Genomic DNA, 12,661 nt, shown 5'->3' on the forward strand with positions numbered 1-12,661 from the left:
TGATGGGGCGACAGCCTCTGAACCATCTTGTGGCTCACCCCTTTGTTGTGCAGGTGAGGACGCAGAGGACAAGAGGGCCACGAACCTGTAGTAGTTGTTGGTACCAGAACTAGAGCAGTAATAACCTGCCAAGCATTTCTGCCACACCATACTACAGCGGTTCCTTCATTCACCCCATCAAACGAAGTCTGTCACATTGCACGCACTCTAGCACGGGCAACTAAGCATGTTACAGATACCGACTCATTGTGTAAGGGCCTACTTAATCAGAGGGAGCCATTTTGTTGCAGTGAATTTAGATTGACCCTGCCCCTCCTAGAAGAACTTCCTTGCAAAGCCTAGATACAGGGGCGGGTCAGGCCAGGTGAAGACATCCAATCAGAGGGGCACGCATATATCTACTAGGGTAAATTGAAATTCAATTGGCCGCCCGTGTGTAACCTAGCAGGGTTTTTTTGTGTGTGGCAGATCTAGCATGACTGTGCAGTTTTCTCTGTGTATTGCAATCTCATTGGCTACCTGTGTATAGCCCGGCTAAAAGTGCCTCTATAAAAGTTTAGTTTGCGAGGCTAGTAGGGGCAGTAAGAGCTGTTAGAGCAGTAAGAGCTGTTAGAGTTGTCGGCAGCGGCCTCGCCAGAGCAGCGGCCCCATCCAGGGAGCAGCCTCGCCGGAGCAGCCACATTCCGGGGAGTGGCCCGTCTGGGGAGCGGCCTCGTCAGCAGCGGCCTGCTCCACAGTGGCCTCATCGGCAGCGGCCTCATCTAGAGTGGCCTCGTCTGGGGAGTGGCCTTGACAGAGCACCCTCCTTCCGGAGAGTGGCCTTGTCCGGGGAGCGGCCTCCTCGGCAGCGGCCTCCTCCAGAGCGGCCTCGCCGGAGCAGCCTCCTTCCGGGGAATGGCCTCGTCTGGGGAGTGGCCTTGTCAGAGAGCGGTCTCGTCCAGAGCGGCCTTGTCCGGAGCGGCCTTCTTGTCGTCGTCATCGTCTCTTCGTAAGACTTCGTAAGAGACGGCCCCTACCAGTCAGTCTGATTCTCGATGCATGGCGTGAAATAAAGCTTTGCTTGACCTTCGCTTTGTATCAGTCTCGCTCCTTTGATCACGGACCCTTACAATTGGAGCCTCACAACAACACTTTTCTCCACTTTGTATTTGAGGAAACAGCGGCACAGAGAAGTTACATGACTCCTTGGATGCCAAATATGTATTAATTGAGCACCTGCCTGAGCCAGACCCTGTTCCAAGGCATGGAGGCACGGCTGTGAACTAAACAAAGACCTTGCCCCAGACAGCTTACGATCTAGACACAGAATACTCTTGTAGATAATGTCAGGTGGCCAGGGGGAAAAAAGCTGGGTGAGGGGACAGGGTAGGTGCCCTTGGAGACCTGTATGAAGGAGCAAGAGCAAATGGTACTTGCTAATAATAATTTAAATAAGCTTTGGAGCCCAGCGCTCCTGAAGATCTTCATGACGCCACTGAGTGCAGTGCAAACTCATTATTTTTTATTGTCCTGGGGCTACATCAGAACCCAAGAGCCTAAAACAGAGATCAGGGAGAATAACTTTACGAATGCCATGTATCCCGAAGGAGCAGCCCGGGACACTGCACAAGCCCCTTGTCCCTTTCAGCGTTAATCTAACAAATACTAGCATCCCGTTCTGGTGACCAGCATACAGGTTTGTTGAGGAGCCTCCACGAGAGAGGGCTGGGGGACACACCCCAGGAACCGTTCGTTAAGCGCAACCGGCCGGGCTCTCGGGACATTCCCCACCAACCTCCGACATCCACCCCCCAGCTCCCCGCCCCTCACCTCCGGGCGCGCTGCGGATCGGCCCGCAGGCGCCTCAGCGCACGCGCACCGCCGGCCGGGCTCGCCGGCGCCGGCCACATCCGGGGCTCCGCAGGCGGCGCGGTTGCCATGGCAGCGGGGTCGCGGCTGTCGCGCGGGCTGGCAGGCCCGGAGGCTGCGGGCTGCCGGGCGGCCAGCGGAGCCGCACAGCCCGACACCCGAGCCCGCAGCGCCGACGGGCGGCTGGGCAGCGCCGACGGGCGGCTGGGCAGCGCCGCCGCCATGTCGCTAGGCACCGCGGAGCCGGCCTCGGAGACGGTAAGCGCGGGCGGGCCTCCTCACTCCCTACAACTCTCCGGCTCTCCCGGCCGGGCGCGGGCCAGAGGAAGGGGCGCACGGCCGGCGGCCGCCGGGTGACAGCTGCCATTATTGTTACCGCATAAGAGCGGCCCTCGGGCCCCCGCCCGCGTGCAGCCGGCCGGGCGTCGCCGCCCCCCACCCAGCCCCCAGCGGCCCGTAAACCCCGCCCGCCCCTGCACAGGCCGCCGCTTCCAGGAAGCCCTCCCGAACGCTGAACCCTCGCCGCGCCGCGCCTGCGAGGCCCCGGCCTGTGCCGAGCCTGCGACCGCGGTCCGCGGGGCAACGGAGCCCACTGCGTAAGTGCCATTCCACCCGGGCCTGCGGGGCGAGGGCAGCGGCCGGGGCTGAGGAACGGAGCCATCCGGATGCGCGAGGGGGGTGGGGGGATGAATCGGGGGGAAGAAGCCCCAGGCTCCCGGGTACAGCGCGCTGCCCAGCGCGGGTCTGAGAAGGCTTCCCGGAGGAGGTGCCTCCAAGTTTCCTCCCTTGGGTGAGAGCAAGCGTGCTGTCAGCTCCTGCCTTTTTCGAGTGTTTTTGGCGCGCATGCTCTTCGCTGGAGGGTCAACGTGGAGGAATGGGCGGCTTTCGGGTGGGAGGAGAACGAGGCAGTAAACCGCACTAACATGGCTTGTGCAGAACATGAAACAGGCCTATGTGGCCGCGGTGGGTTGCAGAGGGCTGCTTTAGGCTGCGCGCGCCGGGCAGGTGCCCAGGACGCCCTGGATGTCCCTGACCAGAGGAGATCTGAGCGCAGAGGGGCCAGCAAGCACTAAGGTCCTGGGGTGGGGAACATGGTGTGTGTTCCAAGGCGGGAAAGAAAGCTTGCTGGGCAACCTCCTTGGGGAAGGTGGGCGCCGGCCTGACCCTGGACAGCCTCGCAGGCCATACGGGGAGTTTGAACTTTATTTTAGGGCTTCTGGAGGGTTCCAGACAGAGGGCATTTTGTTCACTTTGCTTCCTTCTCACGGAGAAGGCCGTGCTGGGCAGGGCTACACAGAGCTGGCCTGTGCAGAGCGTCCCTCAAGACACCAAGCCCTGCCTCATCTGGAAGGCCGGGCCACCTACCCAGGACTCACTCACTGCTCCTTTAGAAAGTAACTCCTTAGGTCGTGATTGTGAAAATTGTGAGCGCTAGAATGTGGAACGCCAATTTACCCATGATCTAACCACCTACACAAGATCACCTTAATGTTGGTCTATTTCCTTCCTGATCTTTTCTCAATGGATCTCTTCCCACACAGCTTTAAAAAAAAAAAAAAAATCGAGATCATATTTAAGTTGTTTTGTGACCTTTACTATTTAATTTGTTGTTAACGTTTTCCCACAGCCACACATTTTCAAGAGCATGATTTAGAAAGTCTGAGCTGTGGCTACCCTTACTTTATCCGTTTCCCTGCTTTCCCCCTCTTGTTTGCACTTTTTTGATACTAGGAACAGCGCGGGTGTGAACATTCTTATACACTTAAGGATTTGTTAAGCCCCTTCCATGTGAGGCTCTGAGGACGCGAAACCAGTAAAGCCCTGTGCCTTGGTCTCAAGGAACCCGGTCTCGTAGAGGAACCAGTACAAAGCTCTCTCAGCACTTAGGAGACTCTCAGCCCTTGGTCCAGGCTAACTTGTGGCTTTCTGCTGAGCTTGGGTCTGTCTGGTATCAGACAGGAACCTCTTGAGAGCAGGCACTGTGCTGTCTGTCTGTTCCCCTAGTGGACTGCAGCTGCCTCTGGGCTGGCTGGTGGACTTCCCAGAGTGCTTACTCTCTGCCAGAGGGCTCACCGTGCAGTGGCTGTGTACAGAGCCACAGGATGACACGGAGCCCAAGTGGGACCACCAGTGATTTAAGAGCCAACGCTTGTGGAAGGGCTTAGAGTTTCTAGAACAAGACAGTAAGAACATTTATTAGGCATTCACCATGTGTAAGGTTCTGTGTCATGTGCTTTACTACTCAGGTGACCCCTGGGCAACCCCCCCCCCCCCGACCTCTTGCACAACCTCTGTGCCTTCCTGCCTCCGGGACCCTCCTGCAGCCTCCCGGCAACACAGCTCGAACATATTTATGATGGCTGCTCTGAAAGACTTTGCTAAGTCCATCATCTGGGCCCCTTCAAAAGTTTCTGTTTCTTCTTTTTCCCCGTCTATCGCTCACACTTTCCTGTTTTTCTCTTTGTCTCATAGTTTCCTATTGGAAGCTAGACATTTAGAAAGAATGTTACAGCAACTCTGGGTTTTGATCCCTCCTCCCCATGGGACCAATGTGGTTTGCTTGGTGGCTCTTCTGTTCACAGAGCGACTTGGCTGGACTGACCCGCACTTGATCTCCCCACACTGTGTGGCCTCTGATTCCCAGCTTGGATTCTTTCTTATTTACATCCTCTAGCCTCACCACCTAGGGGTCACCCTTGGGTCAGCACAAGCCACTTTCTGGTCAACTTTCTACCCTTGACCACTGCGTGTATGTGTGTGTGCATGCATGTGCGGGTGTGCACGCATGCATCTGTGATGTGTGTGCGTGCGTGTGCATGCATGTGTGCATCTGGTATGTGTGCATGCCTGTACATGTCTGTGTGTGCGTGCATGATGTGTGTGCCTGCTTGCATGCACATGTGCATCTGTGGTGTGTGTGCCTGCATGTGCGCATCTGTGGCCTGGAGGCTGCTGGCACAGGGCGGGAGTTTACAGTTCTGTCTACCTGCAGCCAAGGTCTAGCAGCTTGGGTCGCTCCTCTCCATCTGAAAGGGCAGCCTGAAAGGGCAACCTGAGCCACCCATGTGGCCCCTGGACTTCAGGAATGTGTGATTTTACCTCTAAACCTGGCTTCCTCGGAGCTGCTCTAGCCTCGGAGTTCCTCGTTGAACCAGCGTTTGGTTCAAGGTAGTGCCCATGGGCTTGTGCCCCTTGGTGGATCGAGGTGTGGTGTGAAGAATGTTTCCAAGCCCACCCTGAGCCTACTCCTGGTGGGTGCGTTCTAATGCAGACGGCCTCCCTGAGCCTTAGGGTTGACTCTGACCCCAGGAAGGCGCTCCCGGACCTGTTAGAGTTCACTTGCTCTGCTGGTTAACTTTCTGCTGCAATGATTGCAGAGCCGGGAGGGCTATGTAATTGCTCCCCACCACATCACCACGACCTTCGACTTGACAGTGGAATCGGGGAAGCATGGGAGTGCTCCACTACCCACTACAAATAAAGCCAGTGGCCCCTCACCCCCCTGCACAACCACTGGCCTGCCTCTTCCCCGGGGAAGGACTTCGGTGCTACGCTCAGCGGCAGGGATGGCTGTGTGTTTCTCCTGGAGTGACACCCCTGCTTCGGGGGGGGTGGTGCTGGCCTTCTGGGCTTGACTCTCCCTGTGTGGAACCTCTGCCCTACCAGCAAGCCAGTGTTGGGGCATTGGGGACCCAGAATTCCTAGCCTGCCACATCTGGGGCAGAACTTACACCCTACCATTCCCCACCATCCTACCTGCACCCACCTAGATTGGGTATCTCTCAAGTAGTTTCTAAGGGATGGAGTTTGGGGGCGAGGGGTGCCCCGGATTCCCACTATTTTCCCCCACATTAAGTAGATTTTCTTGAATGAATTTTCCTCTATTGCTCTATGCCTTTAGGTCAATTTCCAGAAACCTCAAGTGATTATTTATTTTATAAGCTTCTGTGTTCAGTGGTTGTAGAAGAGACAGTTGCCCGAGCTCCTCACCCAACCATTCTGGAAGTGTATCCCTCCCTCACTGTCACCGTGAACTGAGTCCCCGCAGGCCCCCGCATCTCAGATGGACGCGCCATGTCGTCTCCCTCTGTGTTTAATTAGTGGTGTATGTGGTCTTTCAGTGCTTTTAAAAATCTGGTAGAGGAACGTGTCCTCTGTGGTCGAGGAAGCTGAGATGGGGAGGGTCAGTGGCATGAGCCACATCGCACAACATGCACAGAAGCCTGATGCCGCTCCAGGCCTCCTGGGACTCTCTGCCCATGGACTGCCTGCCCGCCCGCCCATGGCCCCTAGGTTCCCATCGCACAACAGGTGCTGTCTAGCCCGGCAGCCTCAGAGAACCGGCTGTTAATGTGTTCGCTGTCGGTTTTTTTCTTTAACGTGGTCGCTGTTTTTCACGCCGTCTGTGGCGTGAAAGGGGCGGGTCTGCACCAGCTCCGTGGCTCCAGACGTGGCTGGCAGGGCTAGACACCACAGTGACCGGTGGGGAGGACTGGCTAGGGAGAGGGTGTGGTGGGCAGGCACACCTGTGGGAGAGGGAGGTCCCTCGGCGTTATCCACCGCACACACACATAACCTCATTCCCTCATTGAGCCTTCAGGTCACTACAGCTTTCAAGGGTGTATTCAGAACAAGTAATAATGACGAGTGTCCACAAGAGAAACCTCTTGCTTGCTGTGTGGTTTCCAGCGGGTTCACACGCGCCGTTGGCAGGCGCGTCCTTGGCGATGCCCAGGCACCTGGATGCGGTCGCCGTGGTGGCTCCTCTGGTCTTGCCCGGGATCTGCACATTGAATCCCTGTCTTCCCTTCCTAAATGTTGCATGTTATATTCATACACTTTGCTCAAGGAAAACTCTCTCTAATTGGCATGTGCTCTTCCCCAGTGAAAAGGTCATCTGTTTAGTGACCTCGAAAACCCAAGTCTGTGGCTGGTAAAAGATTGTGCTTATCAGAGCACGCTCCCTTCCCCGGCCCCACGTCACGCGGCACCATGGGTCCCGACTCTGGGTTTCAGAGAGAGGGGGACGCTGCCACCATTTGCAGTAGACCCGCAAGCTGCTAGTAGCATGTTGTTTAGGTGCTGACCCTCAGCACTGCAGAGGGCTTTCAGCAAAGTCCCGCTGGGGTGGGAAGTGGGCTCCACCACACCACGGACCCCCACAGCCAGACACGGATAGTCGGTTCACAGGAGGGGCGTGCGGTCCTAACTCCCAGCAGCAGCTTCGTAAACCAGCGACAAACAGTCCGAAAGAATTTAAATTTTGCTCCTCCCGTCTCTCTCCTTTCTTCAGGATGTAAACTTGAGCCAGTGAGTTACATAGAAACACTCTTCTCTTGAGAAACGACCTCCTAGTCCTGAAATTAGGCAGTACAGATTTTATTCGCGCCCCTCCCCGGGCCAGGGCAGGAAACATTACGTGTCTGAATAATGCATGTATTAATGCGTATTTTTTTTTGAAAGACTTCAACTTGTTCTGATCAGGATCCAGTCCCAGATTCCACGTGCTTTGATGTGAAAGTGAACGAGAGCATGTTTTAAAAATGTGGAAAATGAAGTCCTTTTATCCCAAACTGTCTCTTTATCAACAGTTTGTGCCAACGGTGTCGCTAAGTGGACAGACACGGAGCTGTCCTGCAGGCAGAGGCTCTGCTCTATGTCCCCCACCCCTTCTTTCCGCCAGGCTGAGCTGTCTGGCCGCCACGTGCTTACTCTGACCGGGTTTCTTGAGTCTCTGCCTGTGTAGCTGTGGATGGGCTCTTTCCACCTTGTGTGTACGACCGTGGGGAGCCAAGCAGGTGCCCTAAAATTTCAATGTTTGCATCTCTTCTTCCAGGGAGATGACAGTCTATCTGCAATTACCTTTGACTCTGACTTTGAGACGGTGAGTGTGACCAAGGCAGCCGCTGATTCCCGCGCTGGCTGTTTTGCCGTTGCTCATGTTACCCAAACGCGTGCACTAGGTCATTCCCCCCGAGTGTTGAGTTTAGAGCTGGAATACAAACCGCACGTGCTCCTCAGCACCTGAAGAGTTTTGAGCCCTCAGTTGGATGTAAACAACTGTGGTTATAGTTTTAAGACTTGTATGCAGATGTTAGTCCCGAATGGCGTATATTTGAGGCAGATGGTAAGCTCCTCTCCTGGGTCTGGTTTTGGCTACAACCCCTCGGCCCGCAGTCCTGACCTGAAAGGGGAGGGTGAGGGCTCCGGGAGGAAAGAGGAGACCCTTTGGCAGCCATCCTGGTGCTGCATGATGTCGTGGCTAGATGGCCCCCGGGCTGCCGGAGCTAGCCTGAAGGGAGAGTGGACAGCATGTCACATAAGTAGTGGGGAGGAGAACCCAGTTGGTGCCCAGTTCCAGACCTGGCATCAGGGTTGTCCCGGGAGACGGGATGCCGACAGGGTCACTCCTCTGCTGGACCAGCCCTCCCCAGGCGGCCTTGCAAGTGCCGTGTTCACACGCGTTTCTTCTTGCCGAATCCGCCCTCATTGACAGTCACAGGAGCTCCAGGCTGACGCTCCAGGCGCTGACGCTCCAGGCGCTGACGCTCCAGGCGCTGGCATGAGGACAGTGGGGTGGTCGAAGATACGCCATTTGTGGGGTGTCTTCAGTCTGTGCCTATGTAGTGTTGCCAGGGCCCCTGGGGACCTAGCTTGGCCTGAACGCGGCTCTGATCACGTGTCCTGGGGTCTCTCCTCCGTGCTGTGGGCTTTTTCCTTGGCTCAGACCGTGTTCATGTCTCTGCTGAGTTCAGCTCCTCTGTCACTGCCCTCACACCTGCTCCGACCCCTCCTGAACACGCCCGCACTTCATCACTGGGGCCTCCGGGCTGCTCTAGAAGGCTCAGCGTGCTTTACCTCATTTCCTCTTTCTTTCAGAAAACAAAAAGGAAAAGTTTCCACAAACCTCCACCCACATCACCGAGTAAGTATGACCAGGCCCCTCGTCCCTCAGTTCTGCAGTTGAACTCAGAAAATGGTTTTCAGAAGCTCTCCTTCCCTGGCGTCTTGGGAGAAGGATCGCGAATGCCTTCTTCTAACACTTGGGGTCGCTGAAATGCGACGCTTCCACTGCTTGGCTCCGTTTTGTGTTGGAGCCTTACGAGCTGGCACTCTTGGGGTTCCTGCTTTCCCCCATGGCCCCAGTGCTCCCTGTGGGAGGAGGCCCAGCGAGAGGCTGAGGCTCCTGTTCGTGGTCCCCAGAGCCCCCAGCAGATGCCATGTTTCCGGCCTCTTGTGCTCCTTCCCTACCCTCTGAACCTGCTTGTGTCTTTGGAATGCTACCGCGGCCAGAGAGCCTTGTCCCCTCGGGATCGGCTCCTGCGTGAGAGCTGCTGTCGGCACACTGGGCTGAGCAGGTGTCATGGTTTCCTATGGGTTCACCCTGGCTGTGCCAGCCCGGTGACTCTGTGCTCCACATCCTCGGCAGGGGCAGCAGCTCCGTCTGGGAGACAGCGTCCTTGGCTGTGGGCAAGCAGGTGGCTGCCCGTCGGGTACAAGGCTGCAGGGGTGGGTTCTCCTTTGCCCAGGCAGCTGAACTGAAGTTTGGGCGCCTTCTGAACAACAGATAGTTACTTCTCACAGCCCTGGAGGCTGGACGTCCCAGACTGGGGTGGCAGCACCGTCGGGTTCTGGTGAGGCCTCTTCTGGACTGTGGACAGCTGCTGCCAGGTTATATCTCCCATGGGTGAAGGCGAGGGAGCTCTGTGGGGTCCCTTTTACAGGGGCACTAATCCCATCATGAGGGCCCCCATCATGAGCTAGTCATCTCCGGCAGGCCTCACCCCCTCACGCAGTCACAGTAGGGGGTTTCAGCGTAGGACTTGTGGGGGCACAAATGTTCAGTCCGTGACGCATGGGCTTTGTCCAGACGGCCAGCCAGCCTCTTCCTCTCTGCTGTTACGACATTACTCTAGAGCACAGTGAGCCACAGGTGAATTTTATGCTTAGGAGTGTCTTCAGGACAAAGTTTAAATCCTGGATTGGCTTCCTTTTTGCTCGCCAAAAACCTGAGGCAGTCCCAGACTTTATTACACACATAGCTATGTTCCTTACATGCGTGTACACTTCAAACACCGTGTCACGTGTATGACGCGCTCAGAGAATGCTAACGGACTTTCATAGTAGCCCAAGGGAAACATATTTGAAAGATAATTCCTGCCAAGGAAAGAAAGTGTGTTTTCTATTACAAAGAAATATAAACATTAGAGAGAAATTGTTTTTGAGTTTGGATTTTTGATGATCTTGCCCTCCTTCCATGGAGGAGCCTGACAATTGATACAAAGTGAAAGGGTGGTGTTTGTGTTTTAAACGTTCTTGTTTTAAAACCATTTTGTTTTAAGTCCTCGTGGCTACGAGGTGCCAAAGGTAAATATCACAGCATCTTTCATCATTCTCACCGAAAGTCAGCATTTCAAGTGTTTAAAATCACAATTAGCAAATCGTTTTTATCTTGATTTCTCTAAAATGTCAGAATTGTTTCATGTAAGTTACACTGGTGAGAACCCCCGGATCACCACTGGAGGGGGCTGCTGAGCCTCAGCGGCCCCGCAGCTCCCGTGCTTTCTCTTGGCGCCTGGTGGGGAGTCTGGTCCTGCACTGATCACTGATCGAGGCTGCCCTGCTCCCCGCTGACCTGCGTGTCCTGACCCCAAGCTCTGGCTCCTCTCTCCGTGGGCCTGCACTCCCTCTCACGCTGCTTGGCCAGACCTCAGGCCCAAGGCCCGTTCCCCTCACGGCCTTCGGAAAGCCTGTTCAGCACGTGTGCTTTTGTCTGAATTCCTGGGCCATGATGGCAGCAACTGCGTGTCCTGTTAGCGTCACAAGTGTGTCTCTGTAATGTGCAGGCCAGCTCCACGTGGGTCTGTAGCTTCCGGAGCATGGGGGCTGGGTGCTGGGGGCCCTGCTCGCCAATGTGCTCCCCTGCCTGAGTTTCCTTCTGCCTTTCCTGCTTTGGTCCGTGTGCGCGCACATTTCCTGAGGAATTCTTACGATTCGTTGATGAATCACATGCATTTAGGAGGGAAATGTTGCTCGGACAGCTGTTTACCTGATTGCTGATTTACTTTATAAGTGAGCACTTAAATGGACAATTTTGGAAGGCCATCAGCTGTCCCGGTGAGCGAAAATGTGTCCGGGTCAAATGTGTCTTCGTTCTCCTGTTCTAAATCATAATGGGATATTTCTCATAAATTTTGAAGCCATGGAAAAAACATAGGAAAAAAAATTTTTTTTTAGATTTTATTTACCTATTTGATAGAGAGACAACAAGAGAGGGAACACAAGCAGGGGGAGGGAGAGGGAGAAGTAGGCTTCCCACTGAGCAGGGAGCCTGATGTGGGGCTTGATCCCAGGATCCCAGAATCATGACCTGAGCCAAAGGTACATGCTCAACGACTGAGCCACCCAGGCTCCCCAAAATCATAGAATTTTTTTTTAAGATTTTATTTATTTATTTGACAGAGAGAGAGAGTGAGAGAGGGAACACAAGCCGTGGGGTTGGGAGAGGGAGAAGCAGGCTTCCTGCTGAGCAGGGAGCCGAATGTGGGGCTCGATTCCAGGACCCTGGAATCATGACCTGAGCCAAAGGCAGCAGCTTAATGACTGAGCCACCCAGGTGCCCCAAAATATAGAAATTTTTAAAAAACTAAACATATTAGACTTAGGTTTTTAGGAACTGCTGTAGACAGACATTTCTTTGCTAAATATGAGCCTGTTTTTTGGATAACTAAGTTTTCACATACATTTGTCATATCTTCCATAATTAAAGAGATGAAATTCCAGATTAAAAAAGAGCTTTAAAGCATTTCCCTTATTTTGATAACAAAGTAAAAAATGGCCTGGAAAGATAATTTTCTTCTCATTTCTTCCACATTTTTTAATATATTAAGTTGTTGATATTATTGCTTATGGAAGCAAAATGGAAAATTTTTTACAATGTCGAGTATAAAGGACACAAAATTATATGTTCACTAAACTGCGGCTATGCTGAGCTACACACGCATCAGAAAACATCCAATATGGCCAGATTTATGGATTTGTGTTTTTAGATAAATTTCCCATTATGTTATGTGTTTATAATGAAATTTTAAAAGGAAATGTAAATATATCTACACATCATAACTGTGTTTCTTACTTTTGCCAGAATATTCTTGTGACTGTTCTGTGGTCTGGTTATTGTCTGAGACACTTGCATTGTGGGGAGGGCGTTGATCTCTTGCACCTCTGAAACCATGTGTTGACTTTCTAGAGTCACCTTATCACTCTAAGCCAAGAAAAGTGGCATCTTGGAGATCTTTGAGGACAGCAGCAAGCATGCCTCTTGGTAACAGAATGTCCTTAACCCCACAGAGACTGTGGCTGGGAAGCTCAAAGCCAGGTACGTAGTCGCTCTGATAGAGACCTTTCCCACTCCACAAGAGAGAGTTAGGAATCGAGGGTGGTGATTTAAGCTACAGTTTGTGATTTGACTTCCTTGAATGACATTGTTTTTAATCTTCCCGAAGACGTTGACCCTCATAACCTTTACGAACCGGTCAGTGTGGTTTCTGACGGTCTGCGTGTGTGACATCGTACGTCTTTGAGTCTTAGGAGGCCTCGGCCTGTTGGAAACAGCTCCTGCCAGCTTGCATGAGCCTCTTGTTCCATTTTAGGAATTTTGGGAACTGGTCGATGTCACCCTGGCAGCTTAGATTGGACATGGTGGGAATATTTATACCAGGGAACTAAGCAGATGCAATAGACCTGGGCTTTCTTTGTCTCTTGAGATCTGCTTATTGAACACTTAGCAGCAAGGCACTGATCGCCACTATCT

General features: G+C 53.7%; 1 protein-coding gene across 1 annotated transcript in view; it reads left to right on the forward strand.

The window, feature by feature from the left end:
- Positions 1-1,948: 1,948 nt before the first annotated feature.
- IQCE (IQ motif containing E) overlaps positions 1,949-12,661 on the forward strand; it is a 46,154-nt gene continuing 35,441 nt past the window's right edge. Inside the window, exons 1-4 of the mRNA XM_080830937.1 lie at positions 1,949-2,106; positions 7,685-7,732; positions 8,728-8,773; positions 12,098-12,226. Coding sequence (XP_080687063.1) covers positions 2,071-2,106; positions 7,685-7,732; positions 8,728-8,773; positions 12,098-12,226 — 259 coding nt within the window. The 5' untranslated portion in view covers positions 1,949-2,070. The remainder of the gene's footprint in view (positions 2,107-7,684; positions 7,733-8,727; positions 8,774-12,097; positions 12,227-12,661) is intronic.

Source organism: Martes martes, assembly GCF_963455335.1.
Source record: "Martes martes genome assembly, chromosome: 18".
In the NCBI taxonomy this organism is placed as follows: Eukaryota; Metazoa; Chordata; class Mammalia; order Carnivora; family Mustelidae; genus Martes; species Martes martes.